Source organism: Gossypium arboreum, chromosome 5, assembly GCF_025698485.1.
Source record: "Gossypium arboreum isolate Shixiya-1 chromosome 5, ASM2569848v2, whole genome shotgun sequence".
Classification (NCBI taxonomy): Eukaryota; Viridiplantae; Streptophyta; class Magnoliopsida; order Malvales; family Malvaceae; genus Gossypium; species Gossypium arboreum.
Genome location: NC_069074.1, coordinates 10,240,796 through 10,266,496, shown reverse-complemented (window position 1 = coordinate 10,266,496; position 25,701 = coordinate 10,240,796). Strand labels below are relative to the sequence as shown.

Here is a 25,701-nt window from a genome sequence, read left to right as displayed (position 1 = left end):
TAGTCCATGTTAAATACAATGGTGTGCAATATTATTTAAACTCTCTTTCTTTTGTTTTCTTTTCAAAACATATCGACCATGTCCTTAAGTATCAACAATATTTGACTAATCATTTATGCACCCCCCAATAGCATCAAAGATAAGCAATCATACATGTTTCTCATAATTCATTAGAGCAAATCTTGATGATAGCCCATTGTTTGTGTTGTTAGTACTTCAAATCTGCTGCATAATCTTGTATTTGATATCAAGGATCAAAAGCTTGGAACAATGTTTTGTGTTTGTATGCAAAAAATGAAAACAAATTAATTAGTATGTGATCCTAGAAGGATTCTATGAAACTGTTACACTATGTTATTATATATCAAATTTTAATCATTTAATTTAATGTTATCTTATTATTTTTACATATCATTTATAATCATTTTTACTAAAAGAAATTGTAAATCCCATTTTCAATCACTAACCCAAAATTTATCCCTAATCCCAACTTTAATTGAAAATTTTCTATTCACTCCTACATTTTTTTTATTTCTATTCAATTCAATTGTCCATAATTTAAATTTCATGTTATAAAAAAAAATTAGTGTTGAAGTAAAATAACTCAATTCAAATCACCCACGCATGATTTGCACAAGTGAAACTTGAGCTTGTGTGCTCAAAATCCTTAGTTTTAACCTTATTATTTCAACCAATAACTCATTATCAAATTAGATTTTAATTTTAAAAATAATTTATAGATAAAAATTATTTTATAGATCATTAATAGAATTTAAAAACTCTACAAACAAAAAATGATATGTGATGATAGGATATAATAATAATAAATTTAAATATATAAAAATAGTGACACACATAATAATTTTTAAATTTTACTTGATGTAATTAAAACGGTCCACTATTAATATTTCAAATACCAACCTTTCATTAATTTATATTCATGGTTTGTATTAAATTTGAAATAGCTATGAATTTTTTAAAATTTGAGAATCATGTTTTACTTTTTAACATATATAATCATCTAAAATTTACTAATTTATATGTGTGTATATATGCACTTAATCCTAATATATGAATTCTAAATTTGAAACAGAAGAGTGATTTATTCACAAAAATGTCTATGTCCACACCATGCTAGTGAATAAAATGATACCAACTCATTACTTTTTTACAAACAAATATGGATATTTTTATTCTAAAAAGTAGCATCATAATTTTTTTATTATGTATAAATGATGAATGTATTACACATAATATAAGATGAAAATCCGTATTGGATAAGTCTGCAAGTCATATAGGTTAAAAATATGTCTTAATTGTACAATATCGATCGGATCCTTCTAATATTATAGGAAAGTATTAAAGATGTGAATTCAATGTAGCCTAGCACGTTTTATTTCATAAATGGTCAAAAAGATAATATACACATAATTAAAATTTTAAGATTTAATTAAATTTTATCAACTAAAACTAATTAAGTCGTAAAAGTTTATTATCTTAGACAAATGCATGCCTTTTTAAATGATCATGTTTTCTTTTTTACAAAGGACATGTAGTTGTTTACTTAATTTTAAAGCTTTAAAAAAAAAGTGTACAGTATACCGATCGGATTTCTAAATGAAGGATGGCATTGCCGGCTATGAATGATGCGCAGCATTACAATACATGGGTAACTAAAGTATACATACATGTTTGCTAAGAACATATTTGCCCCCTATATCATGCTGCTGTTTTTGGGCGGTCTTTCCATAATTTATTGCAAAAAAGAAAAAAAAAATCATGGGGGCATGCATGATATGATATCACATGGACTTGTTCCAAATTCACTAAATCAGATGGCCAGGATCAATTCCCACCAAATCGAATAACACCCCTGAAATTAGACAGCATTGAGGATGATGTCCCCATGTCCAACTTATGGTGCCGGTAAAGTCCCCCACTTTTGCCTCTCATGTGACCGACCACTACGCCAAATTAAGTTGACCTGTAATTGCTCCCACTATTCTCCTCTCTTTCTCCCCTACCTTTGTATAAAAACTAGTCTTTCATTTCCCATTTCTAATTTGCTAATAAAAACCTATATATCATCTTTAAAACCACAGCTGAAAAGGAACAAGTGCAAAGCATTGGTGGAGGAAAACAAAAACAAAAATGGCTAAGGAAGGACTGGGGTTGGAAATCACAGAGCTGAGGTTGGGTCTACCTGGAGGCGGGACTGAAAAAAATGAGAAGAAAAGAGTGTTCTCAGAGATTTCAGAGGAGGAGGAAAATGAGAAGAGCAATGGGCCGCCGGAGTTGCAAAGCAAGAGTCAAGTGGTGGGGTGGCCGCCGGTATGTTCGTATAGGAAAAAGAACAGTTTCGGCGATAAAGATGGGTCTAAAACATCAAAATTTTACGTCAAAGTCAGCATGGATGGAGCTCCTTTTCTTCGCAAAATCGATCTTGCACTGCACAAAGGTTACTCTGATCTTGTTAAGGCTTTGGAGAAGCTGTTTGGTGAGTGTTTCCATACATTTCCTACTGCCTCAGAATTTATCACATCTTTTTTATTATTTTATATGCAAATATGAAACCATTTCTTTGTGTTATCAAAAGGGACAAAAGAAAGGCTAATACTATTTGGATATAAATAATATAACAGGAGAGGCGTTAAGGGATGCAGAGAGCTGTGAGTTCGTTCCCATATACGAGGACAAAGATGGAGACTGGATGTTAGCGGGGGACGTTCCTTGGGAGTAAGTCTATTCTTTCAACTACCATTATATTTTCCCAGTCATTTATTATCTCAAAAAATCAATTAGTCATGAATTTAAATGCTAATGTTCCCTTGAAATTTGATGGATTAGAATTCCCAAACTTTATTTTCAATTGTCCCCGGGTGGAATATGCTCCTCTACCATCACATCCTTGTTTCATCTACCTGTAGTTAAATTTTTACTTTCTTTTTATTGATTTCCATCAATTTGCGACTTTATACCTTACTAATGGGGTTCCACAAGTTTGGATCGATAATACACCGAAATCCATATGATGATGTCGGTTTGACCACGATTCTCAAATAATAAACCCGGTCAAGCCCTGTAATTATTAGTGAGAAAAGATTAAAGTTGCCTACCACGAATTCCTCAGATCTAATGCTAGGTTTAACTTAAAATTTCCAAAGGACTATGGGTAGGGTATGAACAGAGGAGTGCATATTTTGATACCATAACTAATAATCAATTGATTATTTACAGGATGTTTATTGAATCGTGCAAGAGGTTGAGAATTATGAAAAAGGCGGATGCGAAGGGATTCGGAGTACTGCAATCGAGGGTAGCTCTCAATGGAACTTCGAAGGAGTGACTAGAAAAGCCCCATGCATGAATTAATGCCCTAGTTGAAGAATTGCTTAACTAAAGTTTCTTTGATACTTTGTTAAAATGTTAATGATGGTTATTAGCTACTTTTGATTAATTAAGGAGGCAATATTTCTTGCTTTATGTGACAATACTACTTGAAATCTACTTTTTTTTTCTTTTCTTTTTTTAGCTTATTGTCGATGTTCAAGGCATATTATGCTATAGTGTATTTGGGACTAGAACCCCTAATTGATAGGGCATAAATTGCTTCATCATCATCAATTTCAAATTGATATGTGTTATTTGGTATTTGTGAGTGTTTTTGAATTAATATAATTAAGTATTGTTGTTTTAGATTTATGATAAAAGGTTGTTAGAATCTAATCGGTTTAAACCATTAAAGTGAGAATTAAGAGTTTGATTGATTCAATCGATGACATATAACAAAAAATAGAGATTTGTTTCGAACCAATAAAAAATCAAGAACAAAAAAAAAAATTGCTAAAAATGGTATGAGTTGATTTTAAAATATAATTTTGAGTAGTTTTTTTAAGTCGTATTTATTGACCAAATTTTAGAATTTATGCCTATTAATTTTTCTGTTTTTTTTTTTTGTTTTTATGATATTTTTAATTTTTATTTAATTAATGTTAAATTTACCATTCAATCGGTTCGAACAAAAATTATTGAATCTAATTGATTAGATCACCGATTTATTTATTTTATTAAATCTATAAAGAGGTAGGTTACTGTTTGGTCTAGTCGGTACCAGTTGAACTTTGGATAAAAATTTACAATTTGGACTATTTGATTTTAGATTTTAATTATAAAAAGATCAATGTTAATATAAAATAAAATTTAATTATTTAAAATGATGAGTGTCTCTATATTTGTCAAGACCTAAACTAAGAAAAGAAAATCAAACAATTGCCCATGGCACACTCCAATTTAGATATTTTATCAAATAGCAATGGTTTTGTGAACAATGGTTTTGGGGGACTATAATGGTCAATTTTCAATTTTAGTTCCTGTGCTTTATACAACTATATAAAAAGAATGCTATTTTTATGCATTATAGAAAAATAGTAATATGTCAATTTTGTTCCTATATTATACTTAAATTTGATATTTAATTTCTATATATTTTATGATGTTATTAATTAGTCCAAATAGTTAATATTCTTAACTTTTTCGATTAAAATATTACATGATTATATATAATTTGAATCCCTAAAGACCTTAAAGATTGGCAAGTGACTCTCCTTTCTTCGGACTTGCCTTGCATTTTATTCTTTTAAATTATAAGACAATGGTCAAATTTTTGTTTTGACGATTATATTGTGCAGAAACTTGAAATTTAATCTATACACTTTAATTTTGACATAATTTGACCCATTTACTTTTATAATGTCATTAGTTGGTCTAAAGAATTAATGCTATAAACTATTTCAATCAAAATTTTGACATCAATTTTCTTAATAATAATATTTCAACAAAAATTTATTTTATCATATTGAGCCCAAATGAGTGTTCTTAAGAAAAATCAACATATGTATTTTCAACGTTTTTATTGTTACATGACTATCAAGTGATATTTTAGATATCAAAATTTCATATTAGTGAATTTAATAGAAAATTTTAACAATAATAGCAATTGAATCCGAATTTTTAATTTAAAAAAATAGAAAAACTAAATCTTGAAACTAAAAATAAAGAGATTAAATTTAATATATGTGAAAAATATACAAATTAAAAGAAACATATTTTAAGCTTTAAAATTTTATTTATAGTTTAATACAAACAAATGATTAATAGAAGAAGATGATGAAGAAGAGGGACTAAATTCCTAAAAAGCCAAATTGGGATATTAAAATTGAAAACCCAAGTTAAGTTGTACGTTGAACCTAGGACACTTTTTTATTTACTCATTATTCTGTGAACTCAACAATTATGAGAAAATGCGTCAGAAATTTTGAGAAGTGAAACCCCATGTTATCTTATTCGTTTCACTTTTATAATATACATAGACAGACACTTAATCTCATTCAATTTTTGTCTCACTTTTTCATTAAGATTATAATCCTTTTCCTAAGTAATATTATAACTTTAATATGTCTCCTTTAATTAAAAAACATGCATTACATTCTTAATTCTACTTGTAGTTTATGTAATTAAAACACTTCTCCCACAAATAAATATAATAATTTCTTTTTATATAAAAAAAAATGCACATGATTAACCGCAACTGTGATCTCCAGCTTAAATATTCCTGATACAGAATCTAATCTACATCCTCTCTTAACTAGAAATTCTAAATTCAACTAACAAACCTAACAATCTTTCACTTCATGTCCGACATATTGCAGTCAGAATATATATATATATATATATATAGTAGGTAGATAGTGAATATTTAAATGTTGAAGAATATTGCTGTCTTGCTTCCTTAAGATAACATTATTTGCAGCTTTGGGGGTTAGTTAAAGCGATTAATTAGTCTTTAATGTCGCCATTTCCTATGTATGTAAACCATGTTGCCAAATTGATAATTAAGAGAGTTGTCGACAGTTTTAATTTTGGTAATAAGAGAATTTGATTTGATTCCTGGAGACTAAAATCTTTCTAATCAAAATGAATAATGAGCAACCATCTAAGCTAATAAATTAAAATTAATCCCAAATTAGAAGATGATTAATTGCTTCCACCGACTGTAACTTTATGAGTAAGGAAAACTCAAGTGGGGAAATTGATCGAAAAATAAATGTGTTAAAAGGGGAAAAAATAGTTGAAAATCTAGAAGGATTTCTTTTTCTTTTTTCTCTTTTTTCTTTTCATGTCCGAAATTACTTTTCACAGTTGAAAATAGAGGGAAGGAATAAGTACATATTCACATGTTGTGTTGGATGAATTAGATTATTACAAGGCTTTCAGCAGTGGGGAATACTAATATAATATATGTTTGCTCCATACAAGAAACTGATGCTAATATCTAATTAAGTCACGGGTTCTCTTTCTTCAATTTTTAACCTCACAAACAGTTAACAACTGTCATATTTTTTATTTTTTATTTAATTAATATTCTACAGTATCAAATATCATCATTATTAATTTTAAAGTCTTGACCTTTTTTTTTTTACACAAGGAACTGTTAAACAACACTCTCTTTATTTGGAGAAATTATTTTATAAATTTTTCATCATATCATTTATGATCTCTTTCAAATTATTTAATAAAATTTTAATAATTTTTTATGTCATTATACATAATTTTGATAATTTTTTTATCTTAAACCCAAAACTCCAAACATCGAATTATGAACTTGAACCTTGAAACCTCTAACCTCTAATTTCAAATCTGAACCCTAAACTCGACCATCAGACCCAAATTCAAGATTCAAGGTTTGAGTTTAGTTTTAAATTCAAGATTCAAGATTCGAAATTCGAGTTCATGGTTTAGGGTTCAAGATTCGAATAAAATTTATCAAAATTAAGATTCAATGACATGAAAAAGAATTAAAATATTATTAAATAATTAAAAATTATGAATGATGTGGTGGAAGAGTAATTTTTCTTTTATTTAACATCTCGTATACCTAAAATATATATAAGCCGTTGGAATATTTTATTTCATCGAATTACATGGTTATGTTAATAGTTAATTTTAATTAGCACATGTGTATTGTTTTGAAGTGCAATATTATATTATATTGTGTTGGATAATGAATCCAAGTTTCATTGGATTTGTTTGAAGGGAAAGATATTATTGACAAATTAGTAGGCAATGGGGAATGTTGAAAGGCTAGAAGGGAGGAACCAATCCCCTATTTCAAGTCATATTGTTGATTTTGTTTCATCTCTTTGCTTTTCCAAAACCGGCTCTAAGATTATTTGGGAATTTTTAAAATGATCATATACCTCTTCTTGTCTACTAATAAGATGAAGTGTGTGATCTTTTGAAAGACAGGACATTATTTAGTATAAAGTGAAGATTTATGGTCAAATAATTGCACTTTCTGCATCCATTCAATCCTTCTCTCATCCTCCTTTTCTCTTTAAACTAATGGACTCCGTATCTAATTATTATATAATATAGTATAATTTATTTTTTTAAAAACAACAATAAAGATATTCAGTTTATATCTATTTTAAGTCAAAACTTTGATTGAATGCAATAAAAGAATTTTGGGTTAAGAGAGAAAATAAACTTATAACATTAATTTTTCATAAATATATTTACTGTCGTAATTTTATTTCATTTTCATCACGATAACAAATATAAACTTAAAATAATAATATGATTGTATACTTCTAAAATTTTATTACATTTTTATAAAATGTTAAGCGCAAAATTTCTCTAACAATTTTAGTTTTTCTTATATATCCATATGTGTCAAAAGATATATTTTATAATTAAATTTGATTTTAAAATCAAATAGTTATTTTCTATCTTGACTTTCATATGAAAATAGTTTCATGTATAGCAGCTTGTACAGATAATTAGAGGAGGACCTTAATTAGGACTTAAAAAGTCTTAATTTTTAAAATTTTGAAAATTATAATTATATCATTAATTTATTTCTAAAATTTTAATTAGGCCCTCCTAAATAATTGAAAATTTTTGTTAAGCCTTTGAAATTTTTAAGAAATTTAATTATACTGTTCAATATTTTAAAAAAATTCATAAAACATTTAAAAATTTTATAATTTTAATTAGATTTACCAAAATTTTAAATAATTTCCACTAAAACCCTTAAAATTTTTAAAAGTTTTAATTGAACTCCCAAAATTTAATGTTAAGATTCATGGTCGCTAACAATTTAAAATTTTCCTAAAAAAAAGAAGAAGAAGGAAATTTGTGGACGTCAAATTGTATTACGAGAGTTTTTAACTAAAATCGAACCATTATTAGTTAATCTATTTTTTGTTTGTAAAATGTTAGGATTATGCTGACAATGATTTACTGGGAAAGACAATGTGACTCGCGTATCCCGACGATGAAACGACGGGCATGAACCTGTGGATCAAGGATCTGGTAAAGTCATTCATGTGGTGAAACTCACGTTTATGTTTCATATTCACCCTCTTTATTCTTGATATATTTTACAATAATTATTTTTTCAAAAATAACTTAATTCTTTTCCTATTATTTCTCGTTTAAACATTAAAATAATTAATTTTCAAAGTTTTTTTACTATTTTAAAATAAACTTTTAATAACCGAGAAATTATAGTAATAAATAGAGATTTAAATTCTTTTAATAAGTATAACTACATGTCTAATGAATTATAAAATCAAACCAGTACATATAATAAATGAAGGAAAAATAAATAAATCAAACCAGTACATATAATAGATTTTTAAATTTATTAAAATATTTATAAATTTGTACAAATTTAAGGATATTCATCTTGAGTTTTTATATTATTTATTTTAATATAATTTTTAATTTATAAAATTAAAATAATTTAATTTAAAAACAATTATTTATCTAAATAAAGTCATAATCACTGGCATTTTGAGTGAATGAATTTTGAAGTGTTACCACTTGGAAAAAACCTCCAAATATTCAAAACGGAAAGCTATACTCATGATGTAATTTGATTAGGTTAAAGGCAATAGCATTAAAAAAAATAGTAGTTAAGGCTTGTTTGATACCCCAATTACTACAACATATTCAATCAAATAAATTTCATTTAATTGAGTTTTCTGCAATAGTTGAATTTATTATTTTATTATTTAATTCATAGCATATTTTATATTTAAGCATATTTTCAATTTGACAGATCAATTAATGGATGTAAAGGACAATCAGTAATTTATATCCAAAATTAATTGGAATCTAAATTGTTTTCCAACTTAAACAATATTACTTTAATTAAAATTTTAAATAATTTATAAAAATAATAATTAAGACAAGATAATATGAGAGAATATATTTTTAAAAAAAAGGGTTTTAGAATAAAAACAAAGCAAAGGAGGAGTTGAATTACCGACAAAGAAACATGTTCACATGGAAGCATGGGACCCAAAGAGGAGATGGTCTTCTATCACGTAAAGTTGACTTTTACTCCAAGAACCCCAAACATGTGGGTCCCATCAATTGCATGCTTTTTGATTCTATGCCTTTACCTCTATTTAGTATCTATCACATGCATCTTTTCCGTGGGCCCCTTACTATTATGAGATTTTAGAAATTTAATTCCAACTTTGGTTTCCATGTTAATGCTATGTTCCAATTTGTTTCAACTATTTTTACTTGTTTGATTTATTTTAATTTAGACTGGAAAATAGAAAATTTATGGTGTTTAATATTAAAAAAGTTATTGGTTAATAACATATGAAATCATTCAAAGAAAATAAACAATCGTGTACAGCTTAAAGAAGAAAACTGAAAATGCCCTTTTTCCCAGAATAAAGTTAGTAATTTCGCCAACCATTTCTTTATCGTAACCATGGGAGAATTTAGGAGTTGATAGAGTCCGACCCTCTAAAATAAAAAATTTTATATTAATTTTTTAAATTTTAAAATTTTAAATTAATAAAAATAAAATTATTTTTAATCTCTTTAAAAATAATAAAATTTTGATTTAACCCTTTAAGAATTATATTTTTACTATCATAAAAGATTTTTAACTTCCTCTTGGCCATAACCTTAAAAAGGTAATAGACTATTGATATATAATTGAAAACATTGTTGTCTAAAAATCAAATTTTATTCAAAAGTTTATGATACTCCATTAAACCACCTCTATGATTCTCCATATCCAAAGAAAAAAAATCTGAAACTGTCAATTTGACTTACAATATATTTGTAAAAGAAATTCCTCCTCCTTTTCAAATATTTCCTAATTGATTTCTAGAAATTTAAAACACAATTACCTTGATGTATCACAATGTCAAAATTTAACAAATACAATTATTTGTGTTAGAACAAAAAAAAAACACATTAGAGAAAAGGTGTCAACTACGGATATTAAATGATGTATTAAACCAAAAATCAAATGAAATTTTCGTTGAATTAATAAAGTTTAGGTTTTGAGAATATTGTTTGTATCATGTTTAAATTTTATTTTATTTTGAGTTTAAATTGATTTTTATGTTATTATATAAAATAATAATAAATTTCATAAATTTTATTATTTTCAATTAAAATTTAATCATTTCTTAACTGAATTGGTTTGTATGTTCGGTTAATTCTTGAGGTTAATTTAATCAAACATTTAACTATAACGACACATTTGGTTTATCTGTAATTGAATAGGGCTATAATAGAATAGAATTGTAATCATAATTTAATTGTTTGGTTGAATGTAATAGAATGAAAGCGTAAAGTATTATTATATTTGGTTAAATGAAATAGATATTTTAATAACATAAAGAAAAAGTTGAACTCACCGAGTACTCTTAGCATAACTTTTTTGGGTAGATTATTATTATTGTTGTTACTAAATTTTAATAAGAATATTATTAAATATAATTTAATAATAAATAATTTAATTATATTTTAATATAATTACTATTAAATAAAATTTAATAACATTCTTAACATATATTTTAATAAATAAAATATTTTAAATTGTATTTTGAAATAAAATATTTTATATTAAATTGTTTCAATTTTTTTTATATTTTTTGAGTCCAAGTTTTAAAGGACTAATCTGAAAATTAATCTTGTTCTTTTATTCAATGTTGCATGGAATAGTTATCCTTTGGTATCACTAGAGGTGTGCATGGGCCGGGCTACCCGGTCCAGCCCGAATGCCCGCCTGAAATGTGGGAGGGTTTGGGCAAAAATATAGGCCCGAAAAATGGGCTTAGACAAAAAAAATAAGGCCCGTTTAAAAAATAGGCCTGGCCTCCGAACAAAAAAAACCTGCATATTTTTTTTTATTTTTGAATGTTATTTTCTTGTTGTTTTCTCCATATTTTGCTACCATTTTACTATTATGTTGCTATTATTTTGTTGTTATTGTTTGGATATTGTATAAAATTTATTTTATTGTTAATTTTCTTATTATTTTAAAGGCATTTGTTAATTTTTTATTATTTTGGAAGCATTTATCTTATTGTTATTTAAGTCTATATATTTTTCAAAAATTTATTTTCAATTTGTTGGGAAATATTTATTTTGATATTTTAGGATTTTTGATGTATTATATAAATTTAAAAATAATATAAAAATTAATACAAAGTGGTGGGCCGAGACCGGTTTTAGTATTTTTATCTGGGTCGGGCTTGGGCAACATTTTAGGCCCATTTTTTGGGCCCGGCCCTACCCGAGCCCAATAAATGGGCATGATTTTTTGTGACAGCCCTAATTTGGCCCTAGTCGGAAAGTGGTTTCGGAATCACAAAACCGAGTCACGAAAATAATTAAATGTTATATTCTGTGTTTATTATATGTGAAAGTGCATGTGTGAAAATTTCATGCTTTGATTTTGTCATTTGAGAGTAAAATTATGAAATAGGGCCTATGTGAAAATTTCTGAAAATACTATAGGCCAAATTGTAGTGGCCAAAAAATTTGTAGTGTAAAATAGGAGGATTTGCATGTCAAACCTCCCATTTTACATGTAGTGGCCGGCCATCATGTTGGTGGTAGACGACATGTGCAAATTTTTTTTATTGAAATTATGGCATGAGTATGGCACAAATATTATATGCCACTTTGTGTCATAAATTGTTGGGTAATTAGAACAATAAGAGTAACAAAAGGAAGTGAAGGAAAAGTTTTGTCCATCCTTGTTTATGGTAGCCGAAAATGGAAGAGAAATGAGAGGAAAAGAGCTCTTGAATGTTCGGTCACTTGGGGAAGAAAATCCAAGGTAAGTTCATGGTGCTTTGCTTCTATTTTGATGTTCATGGGTTTTTCTTGTTTCTACCTTAACCCATGAAGCATATTTTTGATATTTGGTTGTGTTGTGAGCATTCGATCATGAATGGAAATGAGAGAAATGGTTGTTGTTTCATGTTCTTTTGATGAAAAATGGAGAATAGATGAAGTTGGGCTAAGCAAATGAGCATGCATGTGCCTTAGATGCTAAGGGGAAAAATCGGCTAACATGTTGTGTGTATTATGGCCGAATGTGAACTTGGATAATATTGAGTAATGTTGTGCTTTAAAATGATGAAAGAAAGATTATGCTTAAGTGAAGTTATAGGTATGTGATGATTGATTTGTGATATGCATGTTTAAATAACATGCATGCAAGGTATGTGTGAAAGATTGAATTGGTAATAAATCTGCTTGGGACAGCAGCAGTAACGTGATTTTGGAAAATCACTATAAATTGTGGAAGATGAGTTAGAAGCTGAATAAATTATGTAATTAAAGCTTAATGAGTCTAGTTTCTTATAAAAGAAACCGTGTAAGCAAAATAATTTCCGATGATGAGATATTTGAAGTGATGTGGGACAGGGTCCGAATGACTTCTAGATCCTCTGTTATGTATTTATAAAATCATTATAAATTGTACAAAAATGGTTATAAGATGAAGTTTATATTCTTAGACTCCTTAATGCGTCTAGTTTCAAATGAAATAAACGAGAACATATTTTGAATTTTGTACAATGAGAAATTTGATTCATAGTTAAGAGTGGTCAGATTAGTCAAACAGTGAAATAAGGGAAACTTTAAGAAAAATCTGGTATTGATTGGCGAAACCAAAAATCCTGAAAATTTTATGGGTAAAATATATATGGGTCTATTTTCAGATAAAATTAACGGAACTTGATTTGGAGTTTCATAGCTCCAGTTATAAATGATTTAGTGACTGTTGCTCAGGAAGACAGCTTGCAGTGAAATTATGATTATGTGGTAAACATTGACAAAAATTTGTTAATAAGTTGCTTATTGATTTCTTATAGGCTTACTATGATCAGTAGGTGTGAAAGTTGAATATATATATATATATATATATATATATTATATTTTGAAAGTGATGCTTGAATAGTCGAATAATGACTAGTTTAAAATCTTTAAATTTTAAGCTCAAGAGCATAGAGGGGCAAATTCGGATAAGAGAAAAGAGAAAGTAATCGAATAGCCGTTGTAATTATTCGCAACATTCGAGGTAAGTTCTTAAGTGTTTAAGCTTGATTCCTTTTATATGCCCAAGAGTTAAATTAATATGGTAAAGGAATGTAAATTTTATTTAGTTAATGTGCGAATATGTAATGATTTAAGGCTATAAGCCGATTATGGCTATTATGCTTAAGTTGAAATGGATTTGGAAATTTGATGCGCTAAATGAGTGTTACAATGAATAAACTATGCCGTATATGTGCTGGTGGAGATATCACGATTTGTGATTATTAAATACCTAAAAGAAACCATGATGTGTATAAAATTATTATTATTAGTCCTTTGTGATAGCCGAATATGGCTTGACACTAAAGTGATTAAATGTGAACTTCGATGAGGTAAACCATTAAAAGTGTGGTGCTATAAGACTATGGGCTAATACGATATGTGGATTCGTTCCGTAAAGTAAATTATTCAGGTGTGCGATATGTACTTAGGCATGTTAAATCGATTGGAATTGGATCATAAATGTGAATTGAGAAGCATAGGTAAAAATGCCTATGACATATATGTGAGTAAGGGTAAAACCATCGTAAATTATCGATAAGGACGGGCTATATGCGGAACCATCTTATAATTGCTAATTTGAAAGGTTGTGTGCGAATCAATGAGCAATATGTACATATTAGATGAATCGTGACCGTTTGGTTCTACTTGAACTAAGTTGCGCGATAAATAATTTATGCATATGACTTATAGTCGAATGGTCACTATGGGTTAAGTTTGAATGGTGAAATTGAAATGTGATATGTTGAATGAGATGTGTTAATATATAATTAAATATGTATGATATTTGATGTGTATCCGGGCTTAAAGACCCGTAGGCTTCGTGCTGGTAAAATATCCGGGTTAAATCCCGCAGGCTTCGTGCTGGTATTATATCCGGGATAAATCCCGTAGGCCTAGTGCTGGTATTATATTCGGGCCTTCGTGCCTAGCAAGCTTCGTGCTGGTGATGTGTATTCGGGCCTTCGTGCCTAGCAGGCATCGTGCCGGTGATGTGTATTCGGGCCTTCGTGCCGGTGATGTGTATTCTGGCCTTCGTGCCTAGCAGGCGTAATGCCGGTGAAATGATATGTTATGTGAATTCGGTGTTCCTTGTAAGATAAGGGTTTAGCCGAATGTTAAAGATGAAATGATAGTGTATTGTATCATGCTTATATGGCTTAATGGCAAGTATAACATGTTGGTAAATATGCAATGTGCTTTTATAATCGAATGATAAGTTTGAAATGAATGTGAGTGAAATGTTATGCATAAGCTATCAAATGTTAAGTGTGAAAATGAGATGAAAGAAAAGTGTTTGAGATGTATAATTATATATACGTTCGAATGATGTTAGTACTCAATTGATATGAATATGTTATATGGAACTTGTTGATTTGATTATTCGGGCTTTTGAGCTTAGCAGACTATAATGTCGGTAAGATACTATTCGGGCTTTCGAGCCTAGCAGGCTATAAAGCCGGTGAAATGATATCGAGCCTCGAGCCTAGCAGGCGAAATGCCGGTGATTTGAGAAAAGCCTATGACTAAGGTACCTCGTGCTAGATTGTCAAATGAATACATTTAATACGTAAATTGGGCCAGGTACGCAGTATGTGTAACGACCCGAATTTTACCGTTACCGAAAAAGTGTATTTTCGGGTCTCCATTTCGAAAATGATTCAGTAAATATTTATTAAAAATATTTACGAAGTAAAATGAGTGGTTAATTAGAGTTTAATTAAGTGAATTTAATTTAATGAAGAGTAATTAAGAAAAAGGACTAAATTGAATAAAGGATGAAAGTTAAATTGTAGATTAAAAGAAAATGAAGAGGACCAAAATGGCAATTATGCCATTTGTCCTAAGTGAGGCGGTGTACCGTGAAGAAAATCTAAGATTTTTTATGTTTTAATTATATTATATTATATTATATTATATTATATTATATATAAACATAAGAAACAGAATGAAATGGAAACGAAACAGAGAAGAACAGGGAGAAAGAAAGGAAAGAAAGAAAGAAAGGGAGAAAAGGAAAATTAATGTTTTGAAGCTTTAAACTTTAATTGGTAAGTCAATTTAGCCATTTTACTTAATTTTGATGTTTTAGAAGTTTTAGAACAAAGTTTTGATGAAATTAAGTTAATATTTTGAAGTTATTAGATTTCTAGATATTGTCCATGTTAAATAAAATGATGAATTAAGGGCTAAATTGATAGAAATTCAAGTTAGAAATGATATAAGGATTGAATTGTAAAGTGATTCATAAGTTTTATGCTTTAAGGACTAAATTGGAAGAATTTCGAAATTATGGTTTTATGATGAAAAATAGATAATTATGTCTAAGTTTGGTTAAAATTGAGTAGAAATAAAGTATGAATTAAGATAGAAAAGTAAGTGAATTTAGTTAGAATTAAATTGAAATTAAAGTAAATCAACATTTTGTATTGGACAGCAGCAGTAGTCTAAGTTTGAAAAATCATCAAAAATTGTAGAAATTGAATTAGAGGATGAATAAAATATAGAATTAAAGATTATTGAGTCTAGTTTCTTATAGAAGAAACTATATAAGCAATTGAACTGTAAATTATGAGATATAATAAATTTTGTGAGACAAGGTCAGAATGAATTCGGGTTCCCCTGTTCTGACTTTGGAAAATCACCAAAAATTGAATAAAAATAATTAGAGGCTTAAAGTTATATGTTTAGAATCCCTAATGAGTCTATTTTCATTAGAAATCAATGAGAATGTTATCCGAGTTCTGTACTGTGAGATAATTAATTTTTAGTGAAGAAGGGACGAAACTGTCAGACAGCATAATAGGGGTGAATTTAAAGAATAAACTGTACTTAATGGCTAAACCAAAATTCTGAAAATTTTATTGTAAGAAGATTTGTGAGTCTAGTTTCAGGAAAAATTAGCGGATCTTAATTTAGAATTCTATAACTCAAGATATGAATTAGTAATGTATTAATGATTATGAATTGTATTAATTTCGTAGTCAATGTGGTACCGTAAATCTCGGCTAAGAAAGGACAAGACAAAGTCAACGGGGTTAGTTTCGAAAATTACGGTTTGTATTTCTATAATCCAAACCTAATACTTAATTGTTGAATTTATTTCTTAATATGTATATTAAGTGTTTTGAAGTAAGAATTATTGTGTTTTGCAAATGAAATGGATTGATATAGTATGTGATGAATTTATTGAATTTATATTGATTGAATTGGCGTATATATATATAGATATATATATTGAATATTGAATATATATTGATTATTTGAATTGAATTGAAATATAAATTGTTTGAAAATTTTAAATATGAGATTTGTGATATTTGGATATTTGTTATTGAAAAGTGAATTGAATTGTATTGAATTATGAATTTATGTGATTAATTAAAATGTGTATTGATTGAAAAAAATTGAAAGTGAATTGAATACCCTATTAACAGTATCGGGCTAAGTCGGACATAGTTGGCATGCCATAGGATTGGAAGTGTTCAAGGATTCTTCGACCTCGAGTTGATGAGACACTGGGTGTCACTATATTTCTTCGGATAGATTCGATGAGGTACTGGGTACCAACTTTACTTCGGCTAGGCCGATGAGACACTGGGTGTCAAATATTGCTTCGAACTATCCGATGAGGCACTGGGTGCCATATTGGTGTGTTTGGTTGGATCCGAGTATCTGCCAAGGTCCGAGTCTTGTTAATAGGGGTAAATAAGTGAAAAGATAAGTTGAGTGAATTTGATTGATTGAGCTATTGGAATAAAATGAGAAATTGAATTGAGAATTGAAATTGAGATATGAGATTGAAAACACGAACCAAAAGGTTCATGAAATGAGTGAAGTTCAAATGGATGATGATTGATGTTAGAATAAATTAAAATGGTATATTGTTAAGAAGTAAAATGTGAAAACAAGTGAATTGTGAATATATTGTATAGAATTTATACGGTAAGTAAATGAAAAGAATTGAACAAATATGTTATTGTGTTTGTTATATGACTTGTATAGAATTTATATGGTAAGTAATTGAAATTTTATCTATAAAACAAATAAATGAATACTTATAATTGTTATTGTGATTTTAAGTTTAATTGTTATATTATTAAGTGTTCGGATTATGGAAATACCATTGAGTATACCATACTCACAGCACGGTTTGTTTCGTCATGCAGTCTAGTAAAGATAGAACGTTGAATCAGCATCCCGATTCGATCCCGAATTCATTAAGGTAAAGTGTGTTAACTATTGGTAATGGCATGTACCTAGGATGTTTTATGAGAGTAATTTAGGTTGTAGATGTACTCATGAAATGAGTAAATTATGGTTGGCAACGGTATGTAGTATGAATTTTGAAATTTACTAAAATTAGTAGTGATTCTAAATTAGTCCCGAATTGAATTTCTGTTCATATTGAACCGCAAGGGCCCATTAAAGGACGACATCTTAAAACTAGGATGTGTGTAAATATTTATTTTAATTAATGACCGAAATTGGATTGTACTGACTGGTAATGTCTCATAACCCTGTTTCGATGACGGTATAGGGTTAGGGGGCGTTATAGTATGTACTCATATGTGAGTTTGATTTGAAGTGAATCATAAGGGAGTAATGTGATACGTACGTGAATAAATGTTAAAACTATACCTATGATCATGATACACCTAGTCAGGGTGTGAAAGTATGTGAGGGTATTTGATAAAACTATGTTATACGAATTCAGATTAAGTGTGATAAGAATGCTGAACGTGCATTATGTGCTTGTGTATATTCGGCCAGATGGCAATATCCCTAGAATTTGGCCTCTTAAGAAATTAAATAATTGAAGTATAATTGCATTTATTTGTTTGCATTGCTTAAGACTTACTAAGCTTATGAAAGCTTACTCCGTTGTTACATTTCTCTGTTTTATAGATTGTTGACTTGCCATTACTGCTCGGGTTAGAGTTCGACGGAGATATTATCACACTGTCGAGCTCACGTTATCGGTGTAAGTAAATCCTAATATTTCGAGTCTATGGCATGTATAGGGTTTTAATGTTTTGGACCTCGTAAGCTCATATATGGGATAGATTGCATGTGAAAAGAAAATTTTTAAATTGATTGAAATTTTTCAGCACGGTTTTTGTGTGATTGACTGAGTTTAAGTCGGGTAACACCTCGAACCCTGTTCCGGTGAGGGATACGGGCGAGGGGTGTTACATTTTTTAGTTGAGCCCGACCCGAACCCAGCCCAGCCCGGCCCATGAAGTACACCTCTAGGTATCACCAAAGAATAGCTATTACTGGAGGAAAAATAATAGGGAAGTAATAGCCATTCCATTGAATGAGTATTACGTTCAATCGAGCAAAGGAATAGTTTACCACTCAATGAATAAGAGGAGAATGTTATTCCATTCCCCCCAACCAAACATGGCAATGTTATTCCATTCCCCCCAACCAAACATGGCGTAACATAAATTTAGCTGAATTCAATAAAAATTCCAATAATTAAATAATATTTAAGCGAAATTAGTAAAGATTTGTTTATCAAATTCATTTGGGAAGTATAATGGGAACATTAGGGAAAATTGTTAGTTTTAAATGGAAATTAGGGAAATGGACCATTTTTTTTTCAAAACCGGGGTCATGTAGGCAAAAACACACCTTGCAAAAAAAATTTAAAATTTAAAAAATAAATATGAGTCCATGGATCCCAGTGGTTAGAAAATTGATTAGATGTGTCAAGACACATGTAGCAGTTGTATGTGTGTGCATGAAAAACGAAATGTTTGAAATCTCCCACAGTTCCAAGTCCCTTGTTTCAGGTATACATGATACGATCCTCTGGTGATACCTTCGTCTAGTTTATGAAACTCCGTAACCCGAAATATTTCATTTGGACGCAAGTGACACGCTACCATCATAAATATCGCTATTGTTTTATTTCCAGACATATCTTCCTCATTTTCTCGCACCAAATGTGTCTGTCTTTTATTTGTCCAACATATTTTCTTGAAACCACTGCACAACTGTGCGATTAGACTTTTTACTTCATGTTCTTGAAACAAATTAACTGGAATTATTGTCGAGCTCGAACTACCTTCCTTTACATTGAAAAAACTGAGCATATAACTCTAGTATAACGTTTCTAGTTGAACAACACGTATCAAGCATTAACTTGACATCCGTGTCGCCTTTCAGCTCAAATGTATCATATCTTATAGGGTTCATTGACATTAGATATGTATATTTTAAACTCGAAATTCTCCTCTTGCTTAAATTTAAAACTTTCCTTTTAATTATTTATAGAAGCTTGTTTAATTTGATGCTCCGGTTGAAAGTCAATTTTATAGGTTGGGCTATACAAAAACGACCCCAATTTCTGTGTCACAAATTTGACCGTCGTAATAAATAACGACTCTAATTTGTTTACTCATCTTTGGGAAAAAAAACATGTTTCATATGTTTAATAAAAAATTAAAACAAAAACATTATACAAAAAATAAATACTTATTAACCAAATTCAAACAATGTCACCAAATTTACTTGAGCTAATTTACTTTGTTAGGTTAATTTTCCAACTTCAAACTTTTAACATCAACAATCTTCTCCTCAATATGTTAATCTTCTACTCGAAATTTAATTGTGAAAACATCTTTATTTCAATCTTTATTTTGTAGGGAAACTCTATCATCATATATGAAATATTTTTCAAAATGTTGAAAAAAATTGGACATAACTCGCAAAAAAAAAAAACTTATTGATAGAAGTGTTTTTTTTGAAAAGTTTTTCTTCCCCAAAATTCTTGAATATTCTTATGACCTAAAAAATTAGCCATGGAAAAGACAAGATGAATTGTAAATTTTATCCCACGAGTCATTTAAAAAGTTATTAAAATTTTCTTAATTTTTCAAATTCCAATCTAATAACTAATTTTTATTTTTCTTTCAAATTTAATCAAACAACTATTTTATTTCAAATTAATAACACCTTTTTAATATAGCATTTTTGTTGATGTAACGAGAGAGGAGAGAAAAATACACCCTATTAGATATGCTTTCAGTCAAAATAAAACGTTTTCTAAAGAGTGCATTTTTGTCACTTATACCTAAATTGGCCTATTTCTTTATATTTGAAAAAAAACCTATATCCTTAAATTTCATTTAAAATCGATATTTTTATCTAATTTCACTAATACAATTTTGAGGTATTCAAAAGAAAAAAGAAAAGAGAAAATCGGCAAGCAGAATGATATTATAAATTTAAAATATCAGAAATATAATATTATGATTTATGATGAAACCGCGGGATTCACACAATCATAGCATATCTCTTCATTGTCCTAACAGCAACACTGAAAGAAAAAAGTAGTACTCTCTGACTGAAAGTGAAGGGGTCGCGCCCGACCGGCAACCTCCCAGACTTTAAAGCACTCAAAATCACACACAACACAAACACCCACACGCTTCCCGTCATATAATTCCTGTCACCTTCCTACATGGACAAATCACAACCGCTGTTTTAAGAACACGTGTCTTCTCGTGAATGGTTTTGCCTGTCAGATTCTTCGCCTCCTTTTACGTAGTTATTATTATTTATATAAACCCCGAAGGGCCAAAGCAAGCCGAACGTGTTGGTCCAATAATTTAGTGCAAAAACCATCTTCTTTTTTCTGCTTTCTCGTATAGCAGCCTGTTTTGAGAAACTTTTTTTTTTTGAGGAAATTAGAAAATGTCATCGGAGAACGGGAAAAGGTTGCTGGAAACTGATGCCGGCGGCTTGAATTTTGAGGCTACCGAGCTGACTTTAGGGTTACCTGGAGAGCCTAGAGTAACATCGGACGGTGGAGCTAAGTTGGGCAGTAAACGTGGATTTTCGGAAACCGTTGATCTTAAGTTGGGTGACAACAATCAAGAGGTTAAGCTGGGTCACTCCCTCCAAGAAGCTGCCAAGTCTCCCGTTTCAAAGTAAGTCATATATCATCATGTTTTTTTTTTTTTTTTCTAGACTGAATCTCAGTGGTTGGTAATAGTTAGTTTAGTGCTTATTTTAATGCTTTGATTGTAAAAATGTTATAGGACACAAGTGGTGGGTTGGCCGCCGGTGAGAGGCTTTGCAAAGAGAGGAAAGAAGAGTTGCAAATATGTAAAAGTGGCGGTGGACGGTGCTCCATATTTAAGGAAAGTTGATCTCGAGATATACAATAGTTATCAGCAGCTGTTAACCTCCCTTGAAGACATGTTTTCATGTTTCACCATAAGTAAGTACCAATTATATCAGTTGTCTTTCTTTTTCCTCCTTATTTTTCCCTTTTAATGGTAAAATATAAAATTTGGTCATTAAATTGATGATTTCTTTTACAGGAAACTATTTGAACGAGAAGAAAATAGACCAAGTGAATGGAATTGAGTATATGCCTACATATGAAGATAAGGACGGAGATTGGATGTTGGTGGGAGATGTTCCATGGCAGTAAGTTCTTAAAATTGCCCTAAACTTATTCATTTGCTCTTCCTCAAGTGTTTTTTTTTTTTTACTAATTTTTTATTCTTATTTATTTTTCCAGAATGTTTGTTGAATCTTGCAAACGCTTAAGGTTAATGAAAAGTTCAGAGGCAGTAGGATTAGGTCTAAAGACGGCTCCAAAATATTCAAGCACAAATTAAAGAAAAAGAAGCCTTTTTAATTCAAGCATCCAAGAAAGAAATCAAAAAGAATTGTACAGAGGCTTTTTTGCTTTGTTTGAACTATTTTTACCTGACGGGCAGGGTTTTTGACTAAGATATAGACTGCCAAATTGCAAGAAACATAAAATAAATAAGCTGTAATTGTAGTGCATTGATGTTGTGGGCTTTTTTCTCCACATTACTTAAAGTTAATCATCTCTTCTTCCTTTTTCAGTTGTCTCCTTTGTTTTCATTTTTCTAAATAAAAGGATTAATTTCAAACTTAATCATCAAAACTTTGGAAACTGATGACTCTGATCATGAAATGTTTCAAACCAAAATTCATTTATTACCATGATTGTCTATGCCCTTTTAATGAACTTCAATCACAGAAATTCATAGATTATTAAAAAAATCCCCTCAATTTACTACCCAAAAAAAGAAAGATTCCCCAATAACACCTCCCGGTCACAATTAATCAATTATTTCCTTTTTCTAGACAAGTTTTCATATACTTGTATTGTACCTAAATAAATTAATCTTTTTATTTGTATATTTAATTATTTAATAACTTAAAATGACACCATTTAAAAATTAATGATTTATTTAGATGTGAAGTATAAAAGTTATCGATAATATTTAACTTAAAAATGTTTCATAAATTAAGAAATATAATTAATACTAAAATTCTATTATATGCATATTAGCGTAGAAATTACAGATTTATAATAAAAATATACAATTGATGGAAATAATAAAATTAAAAGATAAATATTATATTAACAAAAGCTTTAGTTTAGTTTAATGATAATAATAATGTTTTATTTATCTAAGTTGCACACCCATGTAAGTTTTTTATTTTTATTTTAATAAAATATCATTAAATAAAATAAATTATTTTGATTATAAAGGATTTTTTGTAATTTTTTAATCGAATTGATGCCTAATTAACTTGTGACACTAAGTCAATTCAATACTTAAATATTAATATAGATATTCGCATTAACACAATAAATAATTTCTATGAAGTTAGCCAGTCCTTCTGAGTTTCTGAATTTTCTGTTTTTTGAATAGTTGAATATTGTTTAGTGCTGAATGTGATCAAACAATATTTTTTGTTTAGAGAATAAATTTAGCAATAGTGAGGCAAGCTCTCACACCTTTCTTAAAAAAAAAAAAAAATCATTATTCTAAGAGGTTATTCCAATGTGATAATTGAATGTGATAACAAAATAACTTAAAAGGTAACATTATTGGTGTCATTGGTTCAAAGAATAAAAGAAGAATGCAGATGATACTGGATTGTCAAAGTCCAACATGTTTTTAGAGAAGCAAACAATGTAGCGGATTGTATTGCTAAATCGTGTTCCAGTCATGATTATGAACTGAAAATTATTGAGTATTCTATGTTTTGTGTTAAATAACTCCTTTAAAAGGACAAAATGAGAAATTCTCATGTAACGATAGTTAGAACTTTAAGGCTATTATTTACTATCTTTACTTTAAAAAAAAAAAAAAAAAACCTGTCCCCTTTGTGCTACAAGCAGTCACGTCCGTCGTTGCTTCTAAGATAGTTAATTTCGTTTACTGTTCTATCAAAAAGAAAACAAAAATCGTTTTCCGCACTAATTTAGTAATAAATTAAAATTTTAATTTATTTTTTTAATCAACGAGACTTTTGATTTAGACTAATAATATCCATTCATTTCGTTCAATCTCATCAACATAAATATATATTTCGATAACTAAATTTAATTTTAATATTTAAATTGATATTTAAGAGGTTTTTTAGTCCAATTAAATACTTAAACTTAATTTTATAGTTCAAATAATTAAGTGTTAATTTAAACAAAAAGATAAATTTATATATCAATTTGAACCAAAAAGTGAAATTTAAATGTCTAATTGGCCCAAAATAAATTGTAGGTATCAAGCTGAACCTTAAAAGCCTAGTACTGGGACAAAAAAATTAGAACCATTTTGAACCATTTTCCTTTCGAGTAGCCTTTGTTGGACCCTTAGTGCCACCTTGTTATTTGCTCAGATTCCCTAGAGAAATGAAAAATTAATCATTATTTTTTTAAAATTACAATTATATCAATAATTTCACTTAAAATAAAAAATATAACTAAATGCTTAATTCTAACCTTTAACTAAACTCAATTAGAATAAATTAAAAACCCTACATTTCTAACTAAGAGAAAACTCAAACTTAAAATTTTAAAATTATTAAGAGCTCATTTTTACCATGCAACTCATCACTAATTAAAAAAATGTGAATCTGTTTTCGAATTTTTCTTGGATATGTTTTATTAGACTATCAATTGCATATTGAGCTATTAATTTTGTTGGTTCAAGGGAGTTAGACGTACAATTAGACCTAATTATTACCTCAAAAATATATACACAAATTAATTCATATAATAAGCTTAAGGACTTGTTAATATAATTTATTTCTTAATTATAAGATGTAAATGGGGAGACATTGAATACAAGACTAATTAATTTCCCTACTATCTATATTATTTATAATTTTTGGATTGTTAGTTTCATAAATTAATTTAAAATTAATTTAAAAGGAAATACGAAAATTTATAATAAAGGTATTTATATATTTAAATAATTTATATAAAATTTAAACTAAATAGCTTAAACTACAATTTTAAGATAAATAACTTGGTTGAGACATTTAAAATCTTTTAGATGCATGTTGGATCTTTGGTATTTATGTAATATATATTATTACACTCTTGGTGCAATAAAATTTCAAATTAACTCAATATTTGTATTATGCTCATCGAAACTGTTGTTTTCTATATACATATTCAAACAACTAATATAACAAATTTAAATAAGCATAAAATATAAAGAATCAAATTAAATAAATATAAATCATATTTACACTAATATAAAGCAGGAAAATTTCAATATAATGAATAATGAGGGATCTCAAGCTTTGCCCCAAAGAGGAAAAATCTATAGCCTGCAGTCGTGCACGATTGCTCTTTTATTTATCAAGTAAAAAACCAAACATATATATGATTAGAAGGTGTAATACGGATTCTTGTATAATTCTCCATATTAATCATGCATTTTATTTTATTCTTTCTATAATTATTTATATTTTTATTTAACTATGCATCATTAACTTTTTTTTAGTATCAATTAAACTGGAAACTTTGTCGATTGATTTTAAAATTGAAAATTTGAAGCTTAGCTCAAAATTAAAACAATTTCACTTTAGAAAAGTTTTAAGGTTGGCTCAAAATTCAATAGCTTTTGAATACCCTAATCCCAACCCATTCGTGAATGACGAACTAAGGGCTGGCCCAATATAGTACCTTGTCTGGTTTTTCTTTTTGGCCCACGAATATTCATTCATTTAAGACTAGCACTAAAACTAGAACGAAAGGGACGCAGGAGGTTGACAGATGTTGGAACCCACAATCAATCAATTGAAGAAGGGTTCTATAGTTGGCTTCAAGAATTATAAAGTTTGGTTGTTGTTTTTATTATTTGCGATGAGCTCTTCTCTTCAAATATTCAAGTGAAGTAGAGCGACTGTGCGACGCATTTTCAGCCACCCAAAAGCCTATTAAAATATATATTCATTCATAGAAATGACAGC

At 28.8% G+C, this 25,701-nt stretch overlaps 2 protein-coding genes across 2 annotated transcripts; both read left to right on the top strand.

Moving 5' to 3' along the window:
• The first annotated feature begins 1,927 nt into the window (after positions 1-1,927).
• On the top strand, positions 1,928-3,710 carry LOC108452198 (auxin-induced protein AUX22-like). Its single transcript, XM_017749965.2, has 3 exons — positions 1,928-2,497; positions 2,643-2,736; positions 3,238-3,710. The coding sequence occupies exons 1-3, from the start codon at positions 2,152-2,154 to the stop codon at positions 3,344-3,346; spliced, it is 549 nt and encodes a 182-aa protein (XP_017605454.1). The 5' UTR covers positions 1,928-2,151; the 3' UTR covers positions 3,347-3,710.
• A 17,009-nt stretch (positions 3,711-20,719) lies between these two features.
• LOC108451896 (auxin-responsive protein IAA16) lies at positions 20,720-22,369 on the top strand. The gene is made up of 4 exons (XM_017749602.2): positions 20,720-21,374; positions 21,486-21,667; positions 21,771-21,879; positions 21,974-22,369. Exons 1-4 carry the CDS (start codon positions 21,139-21,141, stop codon positions 22,071-22,073), a joined length of 627 nt encoding a protein of 208 aa, XP_017605091.1. The 5' UTR covers positions 20,720-21,138; the 3' UTR covers positions 22,074-22,369.
• The last annotated feature ends 3,332 nt before the right edge of the window (positions 22,370-25,701 follow it).